The sequence below is a fragment of the Melospiza georgiana genome, chromosome 4, assembly GCF_028018845.1.
Source record: "Melospiza georgiana isolate bMelGeo1 chromosome 4, bMelGeo1.pri, whole genome shotgun sequence".
Lineage (NCBI taxonomy): Eukaryota > Metazoa > Chordata > Aves > Passeriformes > Passerellidae > Melospiza > Melospiza georgiana.
The window spans coordinates 33,176,632-33,202,483 of NC_080433.1; the positions used below are offsets into that span (position 1 = coordinate 33,176,632).

Here is a 25,852-nt window from a genome sequence, read left to right on the forward strand (position 1 = left end):
CGCCCACTGCGCCGGGGCGCCCCACAACTCCCCGCGGCCGCCGAGTCTCTCATTTGCATACGGCGCGGCACGTCGCGGCTCGGTTCGGCTCGTAGCAGCGGTTCCGCGGCGCGAAAGGGGACAAGGACCGAACGCAGTGTTGAGGCCACTGTATGCCAGCCAGATGCCGCTTCGGGAGGCGCTCGCCCTGACCTGTGGAGTTAGTGCGGAGCCGTGTCCCAGCGGCGCGGCGAGGTTGAGGTCATGCCTTAAACTTATGAGTAAGGAAAATAACGACCCGGGGTGACGCCCGGGTCCTCACTACCAATGTGAGAGGAATTTTTGTGCGGGTACAGGTCGCCCCTGGGTGCCCCGCTTACTTCGCGGGATGCCCGGGTGCCGTGATCTGCCCGACCTCCGTGGCGCTTGTGCCAAGGACAGAACTGCCGTTCCCGGGGCGCTCCCGGGTGGCTCCGCGCTGCTCTGGGAGGCGGCACAGCGCCAGCGCCTCACGAGGGCGCGCCGCGAACGGAAATGCCAACCGGCCTAAAGGGCAGAAGTGCCTGAACCTGTGCTTTTCTCTTGTCGCTCTGTTCACTGAGGTGCCTTAAGGGTCTCCACGAGGCTTAATACAATAAACCACCAACCCAGCGTAATAAATACTTCATGTCTCTGCAGGAAGCAATTCCTTTTCTGATCTTCTGAAGGAGCAATTACACCGTTTAAAATCAAGCTAGCAGTGGAAGTGAAATGGTGCCTCGGGCAGCGGTGAGCTCCCGGGGTCCTGCCCTGTCATGACCTGCACGACGGCGGCTCGGGGTCTCGCTGCGGGCCCTGGTGCTGCCGCGCCTCCCTCAAGGCGCCCCTTTGCAGCGCGTCACAGCCGCAGCTGCTCCAAAACGCGGCTTTGCTCCCGCCCGCAGCTCTGGCACGAGGTTCGTTTGCGACCCCTTCTCCTGCCCGCTGTTCCCGTTCTGCCCTTTCCCCAGCACGGAATCCTGAGCTGCAGTAGCCCTGGGGCTTTGCCGTGCGTGCTGCAGCACCCGTCGTGTTGCTGTGAAACTGGCGGCCCGAACACATTCCATGAGATCCAGGGGGAAGCTCCTGGACTTCAACAGTGCGGGAGCTGCCAGGGAAGGCTGGGGACCATCACAGAGGAGACATAGCAGCTGATTCAGCTGCTCACAGCCACACAGGCTCAGGCTGCCACAGCCCTGATTTCCTCTCAGGAGGCCTTTGTGACTCTGAAGCCATACCAGCGGTGATGCCAGGTCCCTGCTTGGTTGTGCACTGGTGCTTGATCCAGCTCCAGGGTGGCACACGACTGCAGTGCTACAAATACAGCCCTTTTTGTGCTGCCTTTCTGCAGCTGTTGAGGTACTTGATCAAACTGAGGCGATGGGGTGGGAAATGTGTGATATTTGCTTTGCTGTTGCAAAACCAACAGGGAATGTTGTTTAAGCAAATTCATTTGACTTTAAGAGCAGCCCCAGTGGTTCCAGACTGGAGGGCCACCTAGCCAGTGTCCTGTTTCCAGCCTGCAAGGACCCCTGTGGAGGTGGCTTCCAGACACCCCACCAACCTTAGTGCTCTTCGTGCAGCCACGATCCCTTCAGGCAGTACCTCCACCCTCTGCTTCTTCTGCATCCTCCTGTTTGTTTTGCTTCCATCAGCCTAGTTCTTGCAACTGAAGCTGAAGAGTGTATGTGTAGCTGCCACCCACCCTCTCTTCCACCGGTGATCCCTGAAGTCCTCTTTTGTCCAGGTGAAGAATTACAGGCCTGCTCAGACATTACTGCAGGTGAAGGTGAAGCTCCCTCCCCTCTGCAGGCTTCCACCTTCCCATGTTCAGTCTCTGTGGGAGGCTGATTGGGGGGCATGAGTTAGGGTGTTGCGAGAAAGGAAGGGTTTGAACATCAAGATTGTCCTCTCTCTTCCTTTTTCTCACTGTTTTGCTCTTCCTGTAAGACAGAAGCTGTAGCTCAGTTTTCTTCATGGTTTCTCCTCTGAGCTGTGTAAGAGAAGTCGAATATTTGTTCCAGGAAGGGCCTGGGCCCCTGCTTCCCTCCTTGTGGCTGGGAGAGGGGTAAATGTGGGGTAAGCAGCAGCAAAGAGATCTCCCTGAGTGTAGGGGTCTCTACAAAGGACTCCTTGTCCCAGTGTGCTGGAAAACTTTCAGGCCTGCCCTTGTTTTCCAGAGGCAGATTCCCTATGTGTGTCTCCTGAATCTGCTGGGATCCCCACAGCATGGAAGTCAGACCAGAGGAGACCATCTTGCACCAATTTCCTGTAAAATATTACTGGAAAAGCAGGGCACCCGCAACGAAGGAAGGATGACGAGGAGGACTCCATGGATATCAGAAAGCTAAATAATTACTTTGTTATACTGTATTATTCTATACTATATTACATTCCATCTAAACTGAATCTGCCAAGCACTCAACTGCACAGCATCTCATGACTGACACACACACACGCTTGGCCCTGATAGGCCAAGGAAACAAAACCCCATCACTCTGGGTGAACAATCCCCATATTGCATTCTACTGTGGCACAAACACAGGCACAGCAAGTGAGATAAGAATTGTCTTCCCTTTCTCTGAGGTTCAGGGAATGTGAATCCCAGAATATCCCTGGGAAGAATTGTGCCTTGCTTTTCTCTGTGAAGAGAAATGTGTCAACAGTGGCAGAAGCACCTGGTTTGTAGTGAGAGGTTAAAAATCCTCTGATTTTAGCAGTTTGTTCTCTTTTTCAGGACTATTGAACCCTAGGCCTTTTAGCCTTCTGAAGACTTTTAAATCAGTCTTTGAAATATAAGGCCTTGCAAGATGAGTATTTTAGCCTACCAAAAATGATATTAAGGAGAGAAAAATCAAAGGAGAGGACACACCAGAGGAGATGCAGAAGTGATGAGCTTCAGAGATAAAACTGAGGCACAGCATAGGATCCAGACAGATTCAGGGAGCTACCGAAAAAATAGGCTAAAAATTTTCTAAGCAGGTAACAAAGAGAGCATGGCAGCTTGCCATATGTGTAGTGTTATACCTGTATAATCACATGGCATTTGGCTCAGGGTCATGCTGAAACTTCTACTTGGCTGTACAACTTACCTCTCATTCACCTTCTATGGCCTGGAAAAATGAAATATTATTGCACTGCTCATCTGAGTCTGCAACATTTTAAAAAGCATGAAAAACCAACAATGGTAGTTCTTTCTTTTTGTGAAAATTGTGGGAAATATGGTACATATGTAATTTTACTTCACCTGTTCTATTCCATAACAGATATTTCCAATAAAGGAAATATTGGAAATACACCTGTAAAAATTGGAAACACACCTGTATCCCAGCTCATGTTGTCAGTGACCTGCAATATGCTTGGGAAATACTAAATTCCTGAGAGAAGCAGAGCAATTTGCTTGGAGAGAGCTGCACAAAAATTTGCCTTTCTTTCTGGTGGCCCATTGAGAAAACCCCAGGGAGTTTGTGCAGCCAAGGAAACTGATGGATTAGAAAGAAAAACTGGAGAAAAGGACTTGGCAGGTGTTCAGTCTTGAGTGGGTATTGGGTCTTCAAAGAAATAGGAGTTTGTTGTTGTAAAGTTGTTTATTGTATGAATACATCAGTTCTGAAGGTGAAGAGTTTACAGTATTAAAGTTTGTGCTAAAAGCTTTCTGGTATGGAGTCTTGATGTTTTGAGTAGAAGCAGTAGAAGAAGTAGTAGTTAGCAGAAGCAATTAGCACCTTTTTTTATCCCAATATAGGGGAAATTTATTCATGAATAATCTAATCAGCTAAAAACACGATTCTAAAACATTCTTTCTACACCTATCCAAGCTTAATTCTAATGTGTGAAAGTAGTTTTAGTTTTCACACAGAATCTACACATACAGTTCTATCTGTTCACACAAACAGTTTTATCTGTTCTATTTAATAATGTAAGCAATGTTCTGCTATGGTTTTGTTATGTCTGGTGCTAAGTTAGTTTTGTGAAAGGTAACACTACTGAACTTTAAACTAGGCTTTATGGTTTTTTACTAGCTAATACAGTTTCTTAAGGCACTTAAGATATATTTCTCCTTACTTAAAATTAAAACTTACTTAAAATTAAAACTCCTACTTCATGTCTGTGTGGTTTAATATATTTTAGTTTCTCTAAAGGTTCCAATTCAATTCCTATATTCCTTTCTCTCTCTGAGGGACTCAGGCTTCTATTCCATGCATTCTAACAGCAGGCACACAGCAGAATCTAAAGTCTTTTTTATTTGGTAATTCTCAAGTTGCTCACAGAATACTGTGTCACACCAAATCACATAAACCTGCATTTGCCTCGTTGCATTTCCATTATGCCACGGAATACAACTTCTGGATTTCTCCCATCCAGAGCTGTGGCACATGTGTAGCTGAAGGACTTTGGGAGAGGTAAATTGTTTGAGAGGTAAATTGTAAAGATGTGAGGAAGCAGGGGAATGCTAACAGACAGGTGGCCTTTGTGAGGAGACAATTGGAATAGCTTCAATTTTTAATACAGATTTGTTAATGATGATTTATCCTAGGTGTCCCAAGTGGGGGATGTCTAACTTACTAGCTCTGAAAAGTAGGCAATTCATGGAGGAAAGAAAAGCAGCGTACTACATAGCAGCTGTTTCATCTTCTTATGGCTAAGTAAGTAATTAGCCCGACTCTGAAGTCATTTTCCTTTGGTCCCAGACTACACCTTTCACAATAATTTCTTCCCCACGTTTCATTATGGGCCACAGAAGTGATTCATTTTCCCAGTGCACTGCATCTTTCTTGTCCACATGCTCTAGATGTTTGCTCTTTATCCTCCACTCAGCTTTAACTGGTGGATCCTGAAGAAGCAGCAAACAATAAATTTGGCAGCACTGCAGCAGGAACTGTGTTTGATTTTCAGTTCTTATGTGAACGGCAGCTTCCTGAAAATCAAATAAGAACAATTTTCAAAGCTTTGTAATATTATGCTGATGTATTGTTACATTGCCTCCCCGCCCTCATTCTGTGCAGCTGCTCCACAGGAACTAAGCACTCAAGAGCTTCACTGGTCAAAGCTGCTGGTGCTGTTTGAGTGGGACATGCAGGAGACCCCGGGTCACTTTAAAAGTTCTTTTATTTACCAAGTCCTGACTTCTGGATTGTGCCAGTGTCCAGCCCCTGTCTCTATTTCCTCATAGAGAGATCTGCAAGGAGTTTGGTAAGACCAAGCTCTTGGAAAACCCCAGCAAGCTTCAAAAGGAGGAAGCTCCTCTTTGGAAGTTTCATATATCTGTGATATATATGTCACTTCTTCCACCAAAAAAAGCCCACTAGAGACTTGTCCATGTGGATAGCAGGTGTCAGGGCTCTGTGCACATCCACAACCTCTGCACACTTTCCTCGGCCTTCCCAGGGGTTTGGCTGCTTGTGTTCAAGGTCAGCTCAGATTTAGCACGACCATATGACCTTGTATTCAACTGCTGCAATAACAGCCAAGCTGGCAGAAAGGGTGGTGTGAGAAGGAGTTATGAGAAGCCTCATCTTCACCCACAGACTGGCCAGCAATTGACCCAGGAGCTGAGTGGTGGCTGAGTGCTTGACTGAGCTGTGGTTTGGGATGCCTCTGCCCAGTCTGGCTGGTCCTGACCCAGAGACCAACTTCACAGCTTGGTCTTGACCTGACTGAGCTTGCCCAGTGGTCACTGGTTTGTGGCTGACCCTGATCACCACCACTGGCCCTTTGCTCCTTGCTTGGGTCCAGTAGGGCTGTGCCTTTGTTGGTAGGGGCATGACCCTGCCTGTCCTGCTGTACTTCTCTTAGTTACATGTACTTGAGAATATTTTGGGAGTATATGTGCTGGAAGGACCTGGCCTCAAGTGGAAAACAACCTCATGCAGAAGGGACACCTCTCATGTTTTAAATAACAAGCTGCACAGACAATTGAACCATTGCCCAGCTCCTGGGCTGTATCTTTACTCACTTGAATAATCTGGTCATAAACCATCGAGTTTTGGTGATAGTTTTGCCTGAGCAGCTTCATTACGTCTTGCATCATCACCTACAGAACAATCATAGCACAAAGCAGGCTGTTACCATGTGGTAAGGCAAACACTGGAAATTTTTGTTTCTCATATTGGATCAATCAGTAATGGAGAAGTCACTCATTTCAGGCTTTGGAGGAAGGTCTCATTTCAGGCTTTGGAGGAAGGTCTCATAAAAGCAGCACAGGGCTGGAAAATGCTTTCTGCACCCATATATGTGTTTAATTCAGCTGGCCAATTCAGATATGCAGTGTATGGCTGTGTGTCATGGGACACAGAATAATTTAATTTTGGAAGGCTCCCACAAGGATCCTCAAGTCCAGCTCCCTGCTTCCCCATGGAATAGCTAAACTCTTAGAGAGAAAGACCTGTTTTTTATCCAGTGCTGCTCTCATACCTCTCATTGCTAGAGCTTGGCCCCAGACCTCTCAGCTCAGAAGTTATCCCCAGTGTCACTGCTGACATATTTTGAGCAGTGTCCTTAGCAGAAACAAAGTTCCAAATGAAATGGTGGGTGCCAATGGCCCTTTTACAGGCCATAAAAGGTGCTTTTATAGGCCTTTTACAGAAACATAAAATACCTTGGGCAAAAGTATTTTTACCTTATTCCAAGGTGGAATGTAAAGAACTTTACGTATGTCCTCTCTTCTCTGTTGTATATCTTTTTCACAGGCATCAAACACCTTCTGCAGTGCAGAAACAACAACTGATTGCAGCATCAATCACATTGAAACCACAGGTGTAGTGTGCAAAGCTGAGAAAACATCTGCATTAAATTGTAGGGCTGCTAATTGATTGAAATGTCTTCAATAACAACAACAAACTGTTTCATCGAGCTGCTTGCATGTTGGAGCCCATTCTTCAGCATCTGTGGGGCCTTATCATCACAGTCAATGCTAAAAATGGCCTCCTCTCAGTCTTGTCCTTTAAGGTAATACCACTTTGGTGTTTTCCTTTAGATCTCTCCAGCATCACAGCAGTGAGTCAGACATCAAAATGAGGTCTCCCAGCTATCAGTTCAAGCACTAACATAAGGAAAGTGGATTGTTTTCCCACTTGTGCTTAACGCCTGTGAGAGATGGGACTAGTATTTGAGTGTGCCCTTCTGAAAGGCAGGAGGAAGAAGGTCACTGTCACTTTGATCTCTACAGCATTCCATAGGCCCTGCTGGGCTGGAAAATCAGAGACCCAAACTTAGGCCCCAACCCTGTCTGGTACAGAAATACAAATACTCAAGGGCTGCTATATGGCTGCACCATAATTGATGTGATAAGGATCAGATGGAGAAAATGGACTTGAACAAACCCTGATGGCCTCACTGCCTTCTTCATAGGTCCAGCGGTGGGGCATGGAGCACCTGACTTTCTCCCATTCCTGCAGCCGGAGCATCTCGTATCTCTCCAGCACAGCAGACAAACGCAAGGGGTCATTGATGTCCTCAGAGTGCTGGTGCATTGCCATCACTTTAGCCAACAGCTTTTGGTTTCTAGGTCAAGGAGGATATTAAAAAACATATCTAAGTCACGATGAAATAATGAGCAAATGTAAATATTGTACTTATGAAAAAAATATTGTACTTATGAAACTGTTTAATGTTTTCTACAATGCGCGTCTCATTTATATTATATAGCGGGCAAGTAGCTTTTTTGTGGAATATAGTGCTTTCTCAGCTCAGTTTTTCATGATCATTGTAGGACCTGATCAGAATGCCATCTTGACTATGTCGTTGTAGACTGGTTTCTTTTACTCTTTATTTAACTGGTTACCCCAACTGTCTTCTTCCCTTTGCAGAATGTCTTTTTCCCTTTGCAGAATGTCTTCCCTTTGCAGAACAACCCAAGCCATCTCCCAGAGTCAGTTACAAAGAGATGCTGGCAGGTTGAAAGTCTGGAGAGAAGGTGTCTGGGATGTCTGGTCAGAAATAGAGTCCCCAAGGACTAGAGGAAGCAAGAAGCATGTGGCTTTTCAGTGTAGAGACACACACTATGTCTGAAATATGAATAAATGCCTTACCTTCCCTCTAGCTTTTCATTCTTCTTTTTCAGCATCTCATTTTCTTCATTCTTCTCATACAGCATTTGAATTTCCTTTTCAGTAAGTTTCAGTAAATCTCTGAAACAGATTTGGGAAATCTTTTTATATGTACTTGGACACTGGCACAACAGTGGACAGGCCCCTGTTGAATAATCTGAGTTCAAGGAAAAAAGCTCTGAGGTGGGAAAGTGCAAGAGCATCCAGGAAAACTCCAGGGGAGCTGAACACCTCCCCTAAAAGCTCCCACCCAGAATTTATGCTCAAATCAAGTGGGAAGCTGTTTACATCGGAAGAAATAGAGGTGTGGTTGTGAGGATCATACTGATTTTCCCCTCTTACACTGATTATTAATGTAAAGAATCACAATATTTATTGTGACTATTCAGAAGGTGATGTAGAGTACCAACAGTGCCAGACAAATTTCTGTTCTCATTGTCCATCCATCCATAAGGGAATGAAAGAAACAATAAACCACATTGCAATCAGTGGGAAAGTATGCAATAAAGTCTTAAAAAATGCACAACTAAACTTCTCCCCTCCACTTTCTGATCAGCCCATAGGGAAAAGAAATTTAGAGGCCAAAACTTGTCAAGGCTGTTCTTTGCCAGGTGCATGGTATGTGGCTCTGTGAGTCAATACCAACAGTTCAAATGAAATACCCAAAGTCTAAGATTTGCACATTACATGGTGCAAATCCAACAGCTTCTGTAAATTGGCTTTGGGTTCCCAGTATAGCCTGGACAAAATTTGTTTTGCAGAGCCCTCCCTGTGTCTGGCTCATTTTCTGTCCCACCCGCCCTAGTGTGCACCAGCTACAGTTCATTGTCAGAGGCCACACTCAACAGTGTCATTTTTGGTCACTGGACTCTCACATTATGTTATTCTTCAACTTTTTCATGATTTCAAATATTTACTTTATGTTCTTGTCCATCTCTTTGATCATTTCAAACATTTCCTTCATGTTAAAAGCCTGGTCTCCATAGGCTGATGGCTGCTGTGAGGTGTCAGGTATATGTCTGAGGAAAAAAAGAAAAGGAAATTCTTATAATGAAGTGGGGTAAGAACATATCCTCAAAAGAAATACTTTATAATTGCCAGTCCTGTGAGCAGAGGCTTCATGGCTACATCCATGCCAGCAAAAGGATCAGAGACAGGACAAAGGGCACACGGGTGCAGATGTGGCACAAGTGAGTCAGCACTCTCCCAGATAATGCCTGATACAGCTCAGAGGACTCCACAGGCTGTCTGTCTTAGCCAAGCCTGAACTACTGTAACTTTTTCTACTTTCAGAATTTGCAGCTGCAGCTAGCTCTAAGTTTTCTGTTCTTCCTCTTTCTAAGGCCTGCTTTTAAGGCTTTCTAGAAATCTTACTTTAACTGTTTCCCACACCAAGGTATGCCAAAACCAAGAGGGTTTGACTAATCATTAGGTCTGGATAAAGTGGGCAAGATACAAGGACAGCTCCTGAAAAACAAACTCAACCCAGACCTGCAGAGAGTGGAGGAACAGCAAATGCAGGTGATTGTTCTGCTAAAAACAACTTTGAAATGTATGTTGTTTTTTTTTAACAGAGGAGTACAAAGCTCTGTGTTCTCAAGGTATTTTTTTTAAATTTATACAACTGCTGTGTCCTGTTTCCTCAGGAGGATCCCAAATATCAACTATTATTAGAGAAACAGTCCCAGATTAAGGTGGTCCTGCAGCCTGGATCCAGGTAGAACAGAGAGCAAGCTCATCCCCACAACCAGATGCCAGAGCAAGCCTTAGCATGAGGCTTTACCTTTGGTTTATGCCAAAAAACCTGCTGCCCCTCTCAGCATTACTCCTTCCCACTGAAGCACATTTTGGTTTTGTTTACTTGGATTTATTCCTTTCCACTTAAATCACTTCGCTTTCAGTCTTTCACTGAAGACACAAGCTTTTTCTTTAAGCTAAACAATCCAATAAAAAAATTTACATTTTAGTCCACCTTTCCCTGCAAAATTGATGAGCTCAGAGTCAGAGCCATGAAATCCCAGATCTTGTCACACTCTTTATACTGATATTTCTAGTTTCTGTTCCTCTTGCACCAATTTAAGATCTGCCTCCCACTTTCGAGTTAAACTTGAGCAGAATTTGGGGACAGTAACGATCTCTGTGATGGCTAGAAAAGCTAGAAAGTAGAAAACAGAGCTCTTACTGAATATTTCACAGTCAGAAAATGTTTGCAATTCAGCAACCCTCATGCAACCCTCTGTTATGTTTGCCCAATTATCCCATCATAAAAAGGCCAAACAATATTGAAAGTAGTAACAATTTTAATTAAATAGTTTAGAAAATATATAAACAAGGGATAATTTGGTTCAAATAATAGCGCATAAGCAAAAACAACCACGAGGTACGGAGGGCAGGGTTCAATGACCCTTGCCACTTCACGTACAAGCTTGCCAAGTGAAAGTCATCCCTTATATGCCATGTGTCAATGTCATCTCCTCCTATTTTCGGTTCATCACTTTTCTGTCTCTGCCTTCATTACCACCTTTACCACGCATGCGCCACCACTCGGTTTGGTGGTCGCACAAATCTTTGGGGGTCGTCGCTGATGAAGGCCCTGTAGTCTTCTTCGTTGTCCTTTAATTCACCTTTGGGTCACACATGCGCACCAAGCCAGTACAATGTAAGCCAAGACTAACGTATCACTGCATCTACATATCAAAGCAATAAGTCCCTTATAATTAGCATTTTCTTGGACCCAACCAGGTTCTTGGTCATTTTTAGCAACTGTATCTTCAGTTTCTTTCCTGTGGTCCTTGAAAACATCTGCTGAGAAGGGGGGGTGGATGGAGCCCCTCTTTTCCCTCTCTTCTTTGGCATTACAACTTTTAACTATTAACTGTTTTATTATTCTCAAATATTAATTACTGTATCAATATTGATTACTGTTTCAATTTTTATCAGCATGAATCATACCTATTTATCACACCTCCAAGAAACTTTGTAGAAATACTCAGACCTAGGAAGATTAAATAAGATTATCCAGAGATATCTCCTCGTGTAACCTACCTGCTGCCTTCTGCAGTTGTCTTTCTGGGATCAGTATCCTCACACTGTCTTTCCAATACCTCTTTTCCTCTGTTGCCAGAAACTTTGTGTGAATGCCATGATTCTGTTCCTCTGGAGCCAGAAATGTTGGGTGTACACCACACTTCTCTGCTGGAGCCAGAATCACTGGGTGTACACCACACCTCTTCTTTGCTGGAGCCAGAAATATCAGGTGTATCCGCCACTTCTGCTGTTCTGTAACAAAACCAATTGCCTTTAGACATTTTTCTTTTGCTGGAGCCAGAAACCTTTCATCTGTTCATGCAGAAGCAAAAAGTGTTTGTTGAAATGTGTGGGCAGCACTGAGGACTGTTGATGCTGCTGGGAGTGCAGAAAGCTCCTGATAAGACAGTTCCCTAAAAAAGGCACTTTGCCGCTATAAAAAGCCCTGCCTTTTTTTTTTTTTTTTTCTTCCTGGTTTACAGGAAAACGTACAATTTACAGGATGTCTAGAGTCACATCTGTCCAGCCAATAAAATCAGGGGAGATTGCCCTTCTCTCTGCAATATCACACCTTTCAGTTTCATTTCAGTCCAGTCCCTGTTCATGCCTCTGTGCTCCCAGAGCTGCACAGCTCTGCGCTGCAGCAGCCATGGCCAGCCAGTCACTGTTTGTTGTTGCTATAGATTTTGGCACATCCTACAGCGGGTACTGCTTTTCTCTTGCTTCGGGTACAGACCAAATCCGCCAGGTTTACTGGGGAGCAGAGCATGGGTTAAAGACCCCAAAGACACCTACCAGCATCTTGTTCAACCAGAAGCAGGAGTTCAAATATTTTGGTTATGATGCTGTGATGAAGTACAAGAGCCTGCCCTCCAGCCAAGCTGACAGCTGGTACTTCTTCCAGAACTTCAAGATGCAGCTGTACAACACGGTAGGTGGAAGAGCTACTACTAATGGGGGTTGGGGCTATTCATTTGTTTGAGGAGTGGGGGTTAGAGAATCCATGAAGTAGACTGAGAAAGTCTGGTTGATGAGAATGAATGCAAGTCAGAGAGTATTTTGATGAACAAAAGAAGTTTGTTTGTTTTTTTTTTAATTGTCAGAAGCTTCCCAGGCCCTTCCTTTATGATGTTTTTTGTCTAAAGACAATAAAACGTGACTGCATACATGGGTGAAGGCAAATACCTGTTCCTAATAAAAAGCTGCCCTGTTTCCAAGCTTGACAGAGAAACTGGTCTCCCTCTGGGGACTCCCTACCTTAGTCCTCAACAAGAAACATGGATCAAGTGAAATTTCCGGTAATTCAAAGGAGATGGGCAGTTTTGGGATTGCCTAAAATCTCATCCCATGTTATACAGCTCCCCCTAGCTTGTCTCTCCCTCCCTTGAAATGTTATGCTGAAGCTAATGTAAGGATGTCCAGCTGTCCTTGAAGCCTGCAGTGGCTTTATCAAATTTCTCTCTGAAGGCTCTGTGTTGATTTAGAATAGTTCACAGCTTTATCTGTGTGTGCTTGTTCAGCCAAACACCAGACTACCCTAGGGCTCCTGGGTCCCAAAGGGCCTCTCAAGCACAGAATAAGCCAGAGCACAAGGCCAGTCCCAGCAAAAGCCTCAGGTCCTCTCTTTGGTGGATGGGAGGCCTCTTTGAAGATTTTCCTCCCCAGGACAGCTGGGAATGATGTGGTCTGTCACAAGGTTGGTTCTCATTCCCTTTCAGCAGGGGCTGGAGGGAGGTTTTAGTTCAGAACTATTTCTCTGCATCTGAGGAGCAAATGGTGAAGAAAAATTTCATTACAAAATTACTCCCTGCTGGCTGTTCAGGATATCCTATAGATATAGGATCCACAGCGTCTTTACAAAATTTGGCCTAGGAGAAACAGCTGAATTATCAACCACATTGACATTTTGCCTTCTGAATCACAGGAGTGGTGGGTAAGCAGTTTGGTAGCTGACCTGTGCCACTTGGACTCAGCCACAGTAGTGAAGCCAGTGCTGGGAGTTTGGTTTGGAGACAGAGGTGTCTGGGTGCCTTTGGTAGTGCAGTGTTGGTGTGAAGGGGACAGGTCCCATACCGACACTGCACCATATGACCCTGGGCCTTTTTTTTGGTAGAATATCACAGCTGGCATGAAGCTGAAAGCCACCAATGGAAAGTTCCTTCCTGCCTTGACAGTCTTTTCCGAAAGCCTGCGCTTCATGAAGGAACATGCTTTGAACACCATCAAGGAGGCCTCTTCCCAAACTGTCTACGACCAGGAGGAGTTCACCTGGGTCATTACTGTCCCGGCCATATGGAGCGCTGCTGCCAAGCAGTTCATGAGACTGGCAGCAAAAGAGGTAAAAGCAGGGGTTACCCCATTTCCTCAAATTACCTTTGGAGCTTCCTTTGCCCAATTGAACCATAGGAGCTCCTCAATATGTAAGCAACCTGTATTTCAAATTCCAGCCCATTGGGCCGAGAAATCTTTCACATTGAGGGTGGTGAGGGAGAGGATGTCCCCAAATGGCAGTACAACAGCTTTGCCCTCTCTCCCCACCACCGAGTAGAAGTGAGCCCCACAGAGATCAGCAGTGCAAGAGCCACCACCCTTGCATGAACTGCTAGGGTTCAACTGCTGAGAACAGACTCCCTTGCAGGTGGTGTTCATGCAGCAGTAATCTCACCCCCTTTCCTTGACCTGACTCCTCTCTTTTGTGATTTTAGGCAGGAATTATCTCTGATATGCTCTCTAGGAACCTGATCATTGCCTTGGAGCCGGAAGCTGCATCGCTGTGGTGCAAGCAGCTTCCACGTGAAGGGTTTATGGCAGACAGCAGTGACAAGAAGAAGTTTGAAGACTCCCCTGGGATCCAGTATATTGTTGTCGACTGTGGAGGTAAAATTTTCCCTGTTCAACAGGTACCATCTTTGCTGGGTGTGATGCATGGCTATTTCACAATAGGTGAAGGTCCCAGAGCTTGGACTCCACTGCTGTGCTTGTCATAAGTTTTAAATGTTATTTCTCACCTAATGAGACCGTGTGAGCAAGCAGAAGAATAGGAGGGAAGAACAGGGTTGTGTCTCACACTGAAGAGCACTGGCAGTGCTCTTCAGGCCAGACAGTCAAACACGAGGCCCTGCCCTCGCAGCAGATCAGCCAGCACGGTGTCCCAGCATCAGCCACCGGCTCTTGTGTAGCCTAAGCTCACAGCCTCCTCTCCAGAAGCAACTGTAGTTAGTGCCCAGTCAAGTGACCAAAGAGAAGAGCTAGCAGGCACTGGAGAGTAAATCATTAAGAATATTTGATGAAGCACTTTGCAGTAATTTCTCTAGATTCCTGAGGTTTTTTGGTGTGATGAGAATTTTCTGCCAAGAGCAGTCCGGTGCTTGTGAACAAATACCGAAAAGGCATCAAGAGGACCACAAGTTCCTGAGAGTCTTCTCACCACTGCTCAAGAGTCAACCACCTATGTGAGGAGGCCAGGCTCGCTTTCTGATCAGACAGGAGATTGGCTTGTTCAGTGAGCAAGCTGGAGCATTCAGCTCTTATCAGAAATAACTGTAGGAGCCTCGTGAGACCAGGCTTTTAAACAAAAGTGCAGAAATTTAAGAAATCTAGATAAGCACAGGCAATAGCAGAAGGGCGAGGATAGGAAAGAAAGCAGGAGAAAAGCACATCTGTGAATCGGGAATTCAGAAGATAAGACTGAATTCTGTGGAAACTCGTGCACTTTAAAGCAAACAGCACAATTAATTTGAGTCTCTGTCTCTGTGTGTGTGTTTGCACGTGTAGGTGGCACCATAGACATCACAGTACACGAGATCCAAGAAAACCATTCCCTAAAGGAGCTACATAAGGCAAGTGGAGGTGGATGGGGAGGCAACAGAGTGGATGAAAACTTCACCAATTTCCTCAAGGAAATATTCAATGATGGTGTATGGGATGAATTTGTGAAGAAGTACCCTACTGAATTACAAAATATGATGTACAACTTCAGCTTACAGAAATGCTCTGCTAGTAGGGAGGCAGTCTACATACGCTGCTACTACAACCTGACCAGAGTGGCAGAGTCCAAGAAGGACATTTCCCAATTCTTTAAAAATGCAGCAGGAGCTGTGTGGTGTGATGGGACAATCATGATTACATATGAGAAAATGAGGAGCTTGTTTGACTACAGTATCAACAATATAATTTTTGCTTTGAGGGAAATTCTTTGCAGACCTGAGATGGACAAAGTCCAGTACATTTTACTTGTGGGAGGCTTTGCGTGCAGCATTATCCTGCGAGATGCAGTGAGGCAGGCCTTTAGCAGCAAGTACCATATCCTTTGTCCCATGGAGGCCCAGGCAGCCATTGCAAAAGGGGCTGTTTTATTTGGAGTTAATCCACACATCATTACCTCAAGAATCAGCTGTAGGACATATGGCTTAAGAGTAGGTGAGAAATTTGATGAGGCTATCCATGATGCCCGTAAACGGAAGGTCTCGAAAGCTGGTGACTTTATTTATTGCACAGATCTCTTCTATAAACTGGTGGAAATTGGGGAGTCAGTGAACATAGATGAAGCTGCGCACTATGATTTCTTTCCAATTGAACCAGATCAAACACAGGTAACCTTTGCTTTCTATTGTACAAAAAAACAGAATGCTCAGTATGTGGATGAGGAAGGGATGGAACTGCTTGGCTCCTGTGTAGTGCCATCACCAGCCACATGGCTGGGGTTAAAGCGCAGGCTGAAAATTGAGATTCAGTTTGGGCTCACTGAATTTAAAGCCACATGTACTGATGTTACTTCCCAAAAAAGTCAGACAGTTATAATAGATTTTTTAGCTTATAATTACTCATCATATTGAACAGATCTTAGATGCCTTTTCCAACCATTATGATTCTGACAATTCTATGACTTTTACTATAGAGGAGACAATTGGACCAGTAAGTTCATCATTCAACTTTCTTTTTACGCAGTAAAACTACTAGTCTGATTCTCTGGTTCCTTCCATTCCATTCCTTCCATTCCTCACATTCCTCCTTCCATTCCTTACCCTTTCAGTCCAACACTTTATTTTCTCTTGTATCTGACAGCAGGTTTTCCTGCTGGTTTATCTCATGCCCTTTTAGCTTGTGTCTCTGAACACAATAGTCCATACCATCAATACAGTCATCTGTGACCTACCTGTGTTTGATGGAAAGCCTCTGGACTGGTGTCTAACTTCCACATAAAGCAGCCCATAGCTGTTTATTTTAGCCTGATGTCTTCTTGCAGCTACATTTTCTCTTTCTCTGACATCAGAGTCCAGGTTTAATTCTGCTGGGGGTGATATTTATTGGATTTCTGTTTTCTTCAGAATATGATTTATATAAACTCTATGTAATTAAAGCTCCAGTGTCCCAGACAAAGGAGTTGAGTGAACCAGTCTAGGGGCTTGTGTCCAAAACCTGTGGGAGTCCTGTTTCCATTAAATGATTGGGTGGTTCAATCTCATCAATTGAGCAGATATAAATGTCAGTTGTAACATTACAGATATGAATAGTGCACATGCTGCTGCCTGATGCTTCTGTGCAGCCCTGGTACTCTGAATCTCTGATTTGAGCATGATATTTTCTATATCTGTTCAAGCTGATCTCTTTCCTCCTGCCTGCAGCACCTGTGCACAAGTTGAGCACTGCGAAGGCTTCATGAGCCTAAATTTGTCCACAAAAAGGATGCAGTCCTGGAGCGTGCTGTGTCTGGCTGAGGTGCAGTGAACTTTCTTCATAGCAGCTCTGATGTTGGTGTGTGGTTTGGGTCCAGAATGATGCTGATAGCACACTGGTGGTTTGGGGTGGGCTGGTGTTGCAGTGTGATGCCATTTCCTGTTTTAGCTATCCCAGCCGTTTCCCAGGTGTGGCAATACCTTCTCCCTTCCCCTCCCACTTCCCCCCTTGCTAAGTGCTGTCAGTCAATCTTAACATTCCAGCAAGGGCGTGGTCTGGTTGGTGCAGTTCAAAAGATGCCCCTCAGCCCTGGGGTCATTGGCCTGTCTAGGTGTCATTGTCCCCTGAGTCTTCCCCCACTCCCACCTGGTTGGTGGCTCACCTACCCCTTCCCCTCCCCCTTTCCCCAGGCTTAAAAGGACACTGAGACCATGCGGTCGGGATTCTGCTGCAGCTGTTACAAGATTCAGATGTCTGTTACCCTGGAATAAAACTCTGGATTAAACCCTGCGGCAGAATCCGTCTCCTTTTCCTCTTCACCTCGCCTAAAGCCCTTCCACCAGTGGTAACATTGAGTCCTTGCAAGCCTGGACTTGTTCCAAGTGCCCAGCTGCAACATCCAGCCAGCCAAAGGTGTCTCTGAGGTGAAATACCACAGCTGCTGCCTCTGGTCCAGCAGCAAGGGTCAGACGAGCCCAGGGATGTTCCATCTGGTAATGTTGGGATCTTATTCCAGTAGGCTGGGGTTTGTGGAGTTGGCTTTCTTCCCCTTTACCGAGGATGTAAAGTTTCTCTGCTGAACACCAGCCTCCACCAATGCCAATTCTTGGTTTGCTGGATACAGTGCAAGAAAACTCAGCCCTGTCATTCTTATTAGTTGAATGATCACGTTAGAGTCACTGCTGGCCATGTACTGAGTGGTGTTAATCGTGAGAGCAGCACTCAGAGGACTAACCTACATATATGCTGCGCCGTATGATATTTAAAAGTGAAATGATTTTGAAATTTTAAATGTTAAATTTAAAGTGTTTATGTGTGCAATAAAAATATTCACAACAGACACCTGTGTGCATTTCTACCAGGTCAGGTGGTACCACTCAGAACACTTTATAAGGGCTGTTCTGGGGGCTAGGTCCCAAGAAGCTGAGGAATCCTGCTTTTTGTTACTCTTTGCATTTGGTATTTTCACCAGTGGAAAGCCCAACACGGCTCCACCCGAGATCACCAAGACCCTGGAATGGGAAGAGAAGTATGGTCTGGGACAGTGGCAGTGGGGAAAGCTTTACCCACCCATGTGCTAGGTGGGCTTTGGGATTCAGACATTGACACCAACAGTTATGACTGCAGCTTCTAGTTTTGTTTGTTTTGATGAGCTGATTATGTTGATAACCTCAGACACTGAGCATGAGCAGATGCAGGTGTTAGTCCTTTCTGTGAAAGCAGCACTGTGTCAGGGTCTTGGGCTAAGCATCCCTGAAACCTGGCAATGTGGGGGGCTCCACCCTCAGCCTGACACCACCATGGGAGTTGGGAAAAGAAGAGTTACAGCTGCTGAGCCCCTGGCAGCCATCCTCTGAAACAGGTGTGTCTGCTGAGCTGGGGATCAACCCCGCTGAACAACAAATAGGGTGTTTCTGCTAAAAATCACAGAATCACAGATGCCCAAGTTTCAAGGATAAGAAAAGACTCTGAGGTTTGCAGTGCCTGTAACCAGGACATCAATGAGCTCCAGAGGTGTGATGGCTGCTGGATCCTAAATAGCTGGGTGAGTAGACGGTGCCACCCATTTCCGTGGCTGGGTCTTGCCAGCTGCTTTCTGCCTAAAGCACGTGATTTCTTGGAAACTGAGAGAAAGCACCCCCCCCCCTGCAGTACTGACACTACTTACTGGCAGCGAAGTGGGAGGCACATCCTCTTTTCCCCCTGCTGGGGACAGAGAGAGGAACAGCTTTGTCACAGCCCAAACACCATGGCTGTGATTTCTGCTCCAGATTTCCCAGCGCCATCTGGCTCACCCTGCTTGCTTGATGTCAGAGGAAATGAAAGATTCACAAAAAGTTCTCAGTAACTATAAGTTAGCCTTGAAACCATGACAGTGGGGTGCTGGAGCAATGGAACCATGAAGAGACCCTAGGAACAGAATGCTATAAATTCTTATGTCCTTGACAAGTAATGGTTCAAATAGATTCAAGCAGAAACTGCAACAGAGGTTTAACAAAATAAAATTAAATGATAACTTAGCAACAGGTGATAGAATGTAAAGACAACTCAAGTTACCTATAATGCTAAAGAACACATTCCCAGGGGAATTTGTGTGTGGAAATGGTGGGATAATGAACTGGACTGAGATCAGCACATGCACTTCAACAATTTTGTTACACAAGCATGAGTGACCAATCTCCTGTTTCTATATGAATTGTTTTTAGTTACCTTTTTGTAAAAAGGACTGCTTGTTTCCAAAAAGGTTGGAAAAGGCCTGGGCTGGCACCCTGTTCTTCAGATTTGTAATAAAATCATGTCTCGACTCAATGTGTTGATTTGCTCTTGCACACAAGGATTCCTTTCTCTAGGGATAACATCCAGAGGAGCTTCTCCCCTATTAGAAAATATGTCTCTTCATGCAATAGAAATTATACTTGAGAGGATTCACTACCTTTGGCATAATAAACAAAACAAACCACGGGAGAGGAAAAAGAAATAAACCAAGCACTCATCCTTTTACTCACATGTGGGGAGGTATCAGCAATGACTTCATGATTAAACAGCACATTTTCCATAGCTTTTCCATTTCCAGGCCAAAATAAATGGGTTTCTGAAGCTTTTTTGTTTCAATTGCTAGAGATTGCTGAGATGTTGCATAAATGTATATAGCCCAGTTAGAGGTGTCAAAACTTTGTGAGGGATTATTGTGTTCATATTACAAGGACTTGGCAAATCATGCAAGGGGAAAATAGAAGATAATTTTACAAACCAGTGAAAGTAACACCAGAGGATGGAAGAATAGAAAAGCATGTCACAGAGACAGCATGGTGATGTGCTTGAGGGAAGATGTCATTGCTTTGTCTGGTCAGGGATTGCCCTGTGCTGCTGACATCTGGTTTGGTCACAGACAAAATTGTCACACTGGCCCCAGAACTGGGCCCACCAAGTAAAATAAGTGTGCCTTCATGGAAATGTGTTTAAGAAAGGGCAGGGAACACTGAAGAGGGAGAGACAAGTTCAGGGCAAGTACAGTATCCAACAGGATGATGACCAGTGGAAGAGCCCATGCTGGAGCAGGTGAGTAGGACACAAGGAGCAGCAAGAGCAAGGGACTCCCACACACCAAGCCCAGCTCTTGCACCACCCATGGCCTCACCAAAAGGTCTGGTTGTAACCTGCAGCATGGGGTGGGGAAACAGGACAGGGGGAAGTGAGGCATCTAAGTGTTGGTTGGCTGTTTTTATTACTTGGCAATAAAGCAATTGGATTGAAATTTCTCAACTCAAAATAGGTATTTTTGGTACAGGATGTCTGATATCAAGGGATGGAGCATGTTCATACTGCAGTGTCCCAGAGGAGAATGGGGGAAAGCAGAGGAGAAGTCTACTAGGGCAGAATATTTTGGATTGGAAGGGACTTTAAAGATCATCCAGTTCCAACCCCCCTGCCATGGGCAGGGACACCTTCCACTAGACCAAGTAGCTCAAAGTCCCCTCTAGCCTAGTCTGGAACTCTTCCAGGTATGGGGCACCCACAGATGCTTTGCAGCTTTCTACCAGACTGCTCTTTGTTTGCTGTGTGGTAAAAAGGGAGAGACAGGCAAGAGGGGACAGATTTCAGTGAGGTCATTTGAGGCTTCCCGCAGCAGCCGTGGGACACAACCTCACCAAGACCAGTCCGTCTCTATGAGTTTGCATCCAGCACTTTCCTTCTGCCCTGGGGTATCAGGCTGGTTTTTCTTGACATGCTGCATATTTTCCCCTCACACCTGTTCCTTCCCTCCTCTAAACCATCCCAAACAATATGAGGTTTTGTCTCCCCTCAGCATCCAGCAGCAGTTTCTCAAGCCCCTTAGCCCTTATTTTGTGTGCGTGCCCTGGAGTTAACCAGAACATTCCTGCCAGAGGTTAAGCCCAGGCATTGCATGGATAATCCGTGAAAACTTTTTGCCTCCAGTTCCAAGTGACTGTGACTGTAACAAATCCAGAGATGCTGTCTGCAGCTCCACTCTGGCCCTTCTTCCACCCCTTCTCTCTCTCCCAGGCAGTCAGAGCTCAGAGACAGGACAGAGATCCCAGCTGCCAGCCAAGAGGGTTAGGAAAGTGAAATGCCTCTGCTCCTGGCCTGGCTGTGCTGCACCCTTTACCTGCAGTGCTAAAGGGAAGTGGCTTTGCAGGGCACTATGGCCAATGGATGCTGTGCCACGCTGCCATCACCATCCCTGCAATGCTGACATTTTGGGCTGGTGAAGCCTCCCACCCTCATGGGACCAAGGCTGGAAGCAGCTGTGGGGTGAGCCCCTGTAAAACCAGAGAGCTGTGGGGAAAGCAGAGACCGTGGCATGAAGGCAGGACTGGAGAGAGTTGCTGGACTAGAAACAGGATCTTTGACTGAAAGACCAAAGAGTGCCAGGGAGAGGGGATGGCAGGGCACCACAGTGCCCTCAGCACAGCAGAACTCCTGGGAGAAAACCAGGAAAATTAGTGCTCAGGCAAGGATCACCTTCAGGAAAAGGAGCCAAGCACTGGCTTTGGCAGGGGAGAGAGGGGAAGAGAATTTATCTTTTTTTCCTCCACTGAAAACTGCCTTTTTTCCCTTCCCTCCTCAGACAGTGAGACCTTTGCTTTGGCACCTGACCTATGACTACAGGGCTAGTCCTCTTCCTCATGTGGTTGGTTTCTTTCCTGATTAAAAGTGATTAGGTAGCTCTAAAACCTGCAGAAATGTTACTGAGGGTAACAGAGACAAAGAGACCCTTCAAGATCTCTTAAATCCCCAGGGCAGTATTTAGAGAGCCCTGAGGGGAGAACTGGAGCAGAAGGACCCAGCAGGACCTCCCTGTCCTTCTCCCTCCTGCTGCACCCTCTGTTGCCAGCATCTCCTCCACCATGTCACTTTCTGAAGCAGAGGTGCAAAGTGCTCGTGGTGCCTGGGAGAAGATATATGTGGATGCTGAGGACAACGGGACAGCTGTGCTGGTCAGGTAAGGAAAGAGCCCATCCAACTGCTGCCCTGGAGGGGTGAAGGAGGAACAGGAAGGATGGAGTTACTGCCTAGGAGCATGTCATGATGTTTTTCATGCAGCCCTTGCTGGGAAGAGGAGCAATCCACAGGAAAAATAAAAAGAAAGGGGTAAGGGGATGGGAAAAGAAGAAGAGACAAAGGGGTAAGGGGATGGGAAAAGAAGAAGAGACAAGAGCAATATCTTCACCCATGAAAATGTGGTATGAAAGAGAATGGGAACAAAACATGGGCGTTATTCCCCTCTTCCTCTTTACCTCTAAACTCTTTCAATGCTTTTTAAAAACTCTATATTTCACTTCTGATTCTCCTTCAGCCTCAGTCCATCTGCTGCACTGTATGGAAAGTCCTTTCTGTGGACTTTCCTCTCTTAATTTCCGTCCTGTTTCCCTCCCTTCTGTTGACCTTTCACATAGTCCACTCTCATCTGGGACCTACATCACTTCCATAAGCATGGATCAGTTCAAATATTATTTCTAGTTATCAGACATTTACCCCTCCCTCCAGCTTCCTTGTATATCACACCTTGTGCCTGGATTCCCCTCACAAAGCCTTACATGCTGCTCTTTCCTTCCGCAGGTGGCACAATCTGGGCAAGTTAGGGTCAGAAATACAGCATAAAATGTTAGTAGCATCCAGTAGCTTGCCTCCCTGGGCTAATTTACCCTAGAAGGTTTTGCTTTAGTGTCCTACAGCCCCAGGCCTGCCTATAGAGAAGGTCAGGGCTTCCCAGGACAAGAGAGACGTGGCCATAATGGAAAGAGTCCAACAAAGGGCAAGGAAGATGATAAGGGGACTGTAGTATCTCTCCAATAAAGAAAGGCAGAGAAAGCTATGACTGCTCAGCCTGGAGAAGAGAGAACTCAGCGGAATCTTGTCAATGTGTACATAAAACCCTGAAGGGAGAGTGCAATGAAGGCAGAGCCAGGCTCGTCTCAGTGGAGCCATGAGAAAGGACCAGAGTCAATGGGCCCAAATTGAAACACAGGATGTTCCCTTCAACTTCAGGAAACTTTTTTTTTTTACTTCTGAGTGCAACTGAGCACTGGCACAAATTGCCCAAAGAAGTTGTTGTGTCTCCATACATGGAGATACTCAAAGCCATCTGACCATGGTCCTGGGCAACTGGTTTGACCAGTGGTATTGACCCAGATGACCTCCAGAGGTTCCTTCAAGCCCAACCATTTTGTGACTCTTTTTTGTCAAGTGCAATGTGGAATTTGCTATGGATATTTCAGGTGGATAACCAGTTCACCCAAAGGAGTAAACTGCTTTTTAAAAAGAGTTTGACCAAGATGTCTGTAATTGATCAAAGGTAATTTCAAACACACTGAATTGTGTTACTTTTGAATAAATGGAATGAGCAGTACCCCATACTCAAACAACAATCTATCACAGGCAGTAAGAATGTTTTGCAGTGGACTCTAGGAAGGGATTAAGTAACAAAACCAATAGTAGGGTTTCTCTATGAAAACATCCACCAGTATCACAGTAGTCATATCTGTTGTCCAGAACATCTTTGGGAATATTAAACTGTCACAGTCACTCCATGTGAACGTGCTGCCACTTCTTTGTGAAAGTAACACAGAGAAGATATTATCTTTAGAAGGAGTGGAATAAGTTCATTATAGGTTTTAAGGTGGAACGAGCAAAGGAAATGCCCTGGAGAGGCAAGGGAGAGAGGACTGGCTGCTGTATGCCTGGGGGTTATGCACAGGTGCAAAAGGCAAAGGAGAAACAAGGAATGCAGAAGTCTGTTCTAATAAAGAGAAGGGGAAAAGAGACATAAATGTGGAAGGCAAGGCCTGGAATGTGTGGCTATATCTGCATTAATACCTTGGTTCACAAGTCAGGATATCTCTCATTCCTCAACAGGATGTTTACTGAGCATCCAGACACCAAGTCCTACTTTACACATTTCAAAGGCATGGACTCTGCTGAAGAGATGCAACAGTCAGATCAAGTCAGGGGCCATGGCAAGAAGGTTTTCAGTGCCATCAACGACATGGTGCAACACCTGGACAACTCTGAGGCTTTTCTTGGGATAGTGACCCCACTTGGCAAGAAACATGCCACCCAGCTGAAGATTGACCCCAAAAACTTTAGGGTGAGTGAGCAGCCCTCTTCCCAAAGGGTGTAATTGTGAGAAGGGCATGTTTTCCCCTTTGAGGGGTAGAACTGAGGAACACAGGCTTTGTATGTAGGAATACATATATATGCCTCAGAGAATGGAGGTGGTGGAAGGTGAGGAGGTTGGTGGTGGAAGATGGCAGGAGTGAGAGATCTGGCATTGGTGGGGGAGATGGCTGGACAGCAGATGTGGTGCAGGCAGGTGATGTGGTGGGAGCTGCACAGCTGCCCATGAGTTGTAGATGGTTTTCTCAGAGCAATATGATTCCCACACCTGCCATTTAATAACAAGATACAGAAAAGCACTTCTAACACTGTGCTTCAGTCCCCGATGTATTTTTTATCTTGTAACAGGAGCTGAGCTTTTCCAGGATAACTAAACCAACTGTTATTGAGCAACAATGACAACAGCATTGTCATAATTAAACAAACTCAAATAATAATTACAGAATCAAATTACTTGCCCAGATCCACCTAAGGTCACTAGCAGAGTGCATTTATAACTATTTTGTCTGCCTTACACAGCAAAAAGAGGCACCTTCTGGCAAAGATTATTTCCAAATGAAGGTGATTTCAAAAGCAGTGGGCCCAATTTTCAATGAGTGGGAAAATAACTGATGATTTCTGGCTGAAAATACTTTTTCAGGGTAAAAATGCACACAAAACAATAAATGTTGTAGAGGAAAGGAGTTGGCATTTCAAAGTACACCACCTACCTCACTGCAAGAACTCTGCTACAGTGGACTGGATAGCTAATGAGCAGGAAAGGTCAGGGAAAAACTTAGCCCCCAAGCCATGTATATATTCCATAGGTGTCCAACAAAGGGCTCATCATGGCCTCTAAATATTTGGTACAGTCCCCTGCCTGGAGAAGGATTGCAGTGGATGGATGAAGCACAGCTCAGTCCTATACAGCCATCCTTAAGTGATAGGTGCAGTCAACATTAACTAGGGTAGTTAAAAACACCAGCAGCAGTTTTTTTGTGAATTCTATAATGCAGCTTATTTTCCATGCCCTATTACAAGCTCTGCAGGTCATGTGCTCTGAATTGTTCTTGTACCCCTTTCTGCCCTCCAAGAATCCCAGCTAAAGATATGTAAGTTCTTAGGGAGAAAAGTTCACCCTGGTTGTTTCTTCCCTTCTCCTTGTTTAGATTATCTGTGACATTATCTTACAACTGATGGAGGAGAAATTTGGCGGAGACTGCAAAGCTTCCTTTGAGAAGGTGACCAATGAAATCTGTACCCACCTGAACAATATCTACAAAGAGGAGGGTTGGTAGGGCTGTGCACCCTCCAGGCTCTTCAAACAACTTGCCAGCACTGATTTGCTGCTTTTGGGCCCCCAGCCACAGCTGGAAAAATTAAAATTTAAAAATTAAAAAAGCAAGAAAAAAGGCTTATACAATATAGAATATCAATGCCAATAATTTCCTTAGGAAACTGAGTTTCTACAGCTAAACAAAACCTGCAGATACATCAAAGTCAACCAACAAATCCTGATTTGCCTTGCAGTTTGTTTCAGGTGGGTTCCTCTGGCCACTGTCCTTGAAGACTGCATTTTAAGATGGTGACTTTAAGCTTTCTATTCCTAAAAGAAAGACTTGCTCCTGCCAGCAGCACCAGCAGCTCTTTGGCTCACCTACCGCCTCTCTATCCTCATGAGTGACAGGACATTTTACAGCATCTCCAGAATCTTTGTAGAGGTCATTATTTAAGAGTTTTGTTTTGTGTTTGAACTTGAACAAGGG

General features: G+C 45.3%; 2 protein-coding genes and 1 non-coding gene across 3 annotated transcripts; all 3 read left to right on the forward strand.

Annotated features, from left to right (window-relative positions):
* The first annotated feature begins 243 nt into the window (after nt 1–243).
* On the forward strand, nt 244–392 carry LOC131083260 (U12 minor spliceosomal RNA). Its single transcript, XR_009114411.1, has one exon. It is a non-coding gene; the product is annotated as a U12 minor spliceosomal RNA (small nuclear RNA).
* Nucleotides 393–11,674: 11,282 nt separating this feature from the next.
* LOC131082704 (heat shock 70 kDa protein 12A-like) lies at nt 11,675–17,773 on the forward strand. The gene is made up of 4 exons (XM_058022795.1): nt 11,675–12,003; nt 13,186–13,410; nt 13,778–13,949; nt 14,847–17,773. The coding sequence occupies exons 1-4, from the start codon at nt 11,722–11,724 to the stop codon at nt 15,905–15,907; spliced, it is 1,740 nt and encodes a 579-aa protein (XP_057878778.1). The 5' UTR covers nt 11,675–11,721; the 3' UTR covers nt 15,908–17,773.
* A 4,065-nt stretch (nt 17,774–21,838) lies between these two features.
* On the forward strand, nt 21,839–25,384 carry LOC131083215 (cytoglobin-1-like). The gene is made up of 3 exons (XM_058023649.1): nt 21,839–21,933; nt 23,847–24,078; nt 25,256–25,384. Exons 1-3 carry the CDS (start codon nt 21,839–21,841, stop codon nt 25,382–25,384), a joined length of 456 nt encoding a protein of 151 aa, XP_057879632.1.
* Nucleotides 25,385–25,852: the final 468 nt, after the last annotated feature.